This window comes from Pistacia vera, unplaced genomic scaffold (assembly GCF_008641045.1).
Source record: "Pistacia vera cultivar Batoury unplaced genomic scaffold, PisVer_v2 Contig44, whole genome shotgun sequence".
In the NCBI taxonomy this organism is placed as follows: domain Eukaryota; kingdom Viridiplantae; phylum Streptophyta; class Magnoliopsida; order Sapindales; family Anacardiaceae; genus Pistacia; species Pistacia vera.
The window spans coordinates 959,816-961,443 of record NW_022196268.1 but is presented as its reverse complement, the minus strand read 5'-3'; the positions used below and the strand labels follow the sequence as shown (position 1 = coordinate 961,443).

The 1,628-nt window shown below is 35.5% G+C and overlaps 1 protein-coding gene across 1 annotated transcript; it reads right to left on the bottom strand.

The window, feature by feature from the left end:
- Nucleotides 1-618: 618 nt before the first annotated feature.
- On the bottom strand, nt 619-1,050 carry LOC116144203. Its single transcript, XM_031429651.1, has one exon. It carries the CDS (start codon nt 1,048-1,050, stop codon nt 619-621), a length of 432 nt encoding a protein of 143 aa, XP_031285511.1.
- Nucleotides 1,051-1,628: the final 578 nt, after the last annotated feature.

Below are 1,628 nucleotides of genomic sequence, written 5' to 3'. Positions count from 1 at the left end.
TCATACGCTGATAAGGCAACTCCGACCATCCTCCGGCGGTGGTGGCCGACTGTCCATATTTATGAGTGGATTGGGGGTGTTTTTGTTAACTTTGAATATTTTATTATATGGGTGTTTAGTAAATAAATAAACATAGGGGTATTTATGTTAATTTTCAAAATTCTACTTCGTAATACCCACCCAATTTTTTTTTTCAAAAGATTATTCTAAAAACTACCCAATAATGAACCAAACGGAGCCTTACAACTTATGCAATTTTTAGAAGAGAAAAATCACAAACTGCTTACCAACATCCCAAAAAGCCCAAGTACACCCTTAATAACAGCCCACAATGACTATTCTTTTGATGTCTATTTTACAAAAGCCCAATCGATAAATCTATTTAAAGGGAAGAGTCTCGTTGCAACTCCCATTCCCAAGCAATATGGGATTCAAGACACAATCCCAACAATTCCTCCATTGACTTGAATCCCCAAACATCATAATAGCATCTGAAAATCTTACTCGATTGACAATCTTCTTTTCTTTCACAACAGGAACTGGAACAACTTTATCTCTTGATTTCTTAAGACACACACCTTCATCAAGCAAATATAGTTGTTTTTCATTCTTTTTGCCTTACAAAATCAGAACTTCAGCTTTATATACTTCGCATTCATCTCTTTGACCAATGTAGGTATATCCACGAGAAGCCAACTCACCCAAAGAAATCAAATTGTAACTACAACTCGGTACATACCACACATGACGAATCTTCTTGACAACACCATTGTGAAGCTTGAGACGAACGCTACCAGCGCCTTCAATCTTCGCCTTCTCATTATTACTGACAATAATATTTCGATAATTTCCACCTTCTTTCAATTCAACAAAACAATCTTTATCATTACAAACATGCATAGATGCAGTAGAACCTAAAACCCAACCTTTTTCACCTTTTGAAGTTTGAATTTTATCTTGACATGTTACTAAAAATTCACCTTCATTATTAGCAACCCAAGCATCATCCTTCGAATCCTTCATCTGTTGAGCTTTCTTGAAAACAAGCATATCCTCCCTTAATTTCTTGCAGCGTGGTTGGATATGTCCCTTCTCTCCACAATAATAACACTCTTTATTACTGTAATCTCTGACTTATAATTTATCACCTCTCTCTTGAGTCCTCTTTCGATTAGAATCTTCTGCAACTAGTAGATCTCCTGTAATTGATGAGTTTTTTGATCCCATAAACATTTCATTCTCACACAACAAGGCAGTCACATCATCTAATTTTAATGTAGATCTACCTACCAACAAAGTTTGAACTAAAGGTCTATAATATTTAGGCAAAGATGACAACAATATCAATGCATTTTCTTCATCCTTTAACTCATCAGAAATAGCCAACACTTGAGATACTAGCCTATTAAATTCATTTAAATGATCATGGAGACTTGTACCTTCATCAATCTTCAGAGAGTATAAATCCATCTTCAAATACAGTCTGTTAGTCAACGATTTCGAGGCATAAATAACCTCTAATTTTTCCCACAAACCCTTTGGTGTAGACTTAGTCAGCACACTGTACTTTATCTCTGGGGCTAAGGCCAATCTGATTGTACTGACAACTCTCCTCTGAATTTTATTTC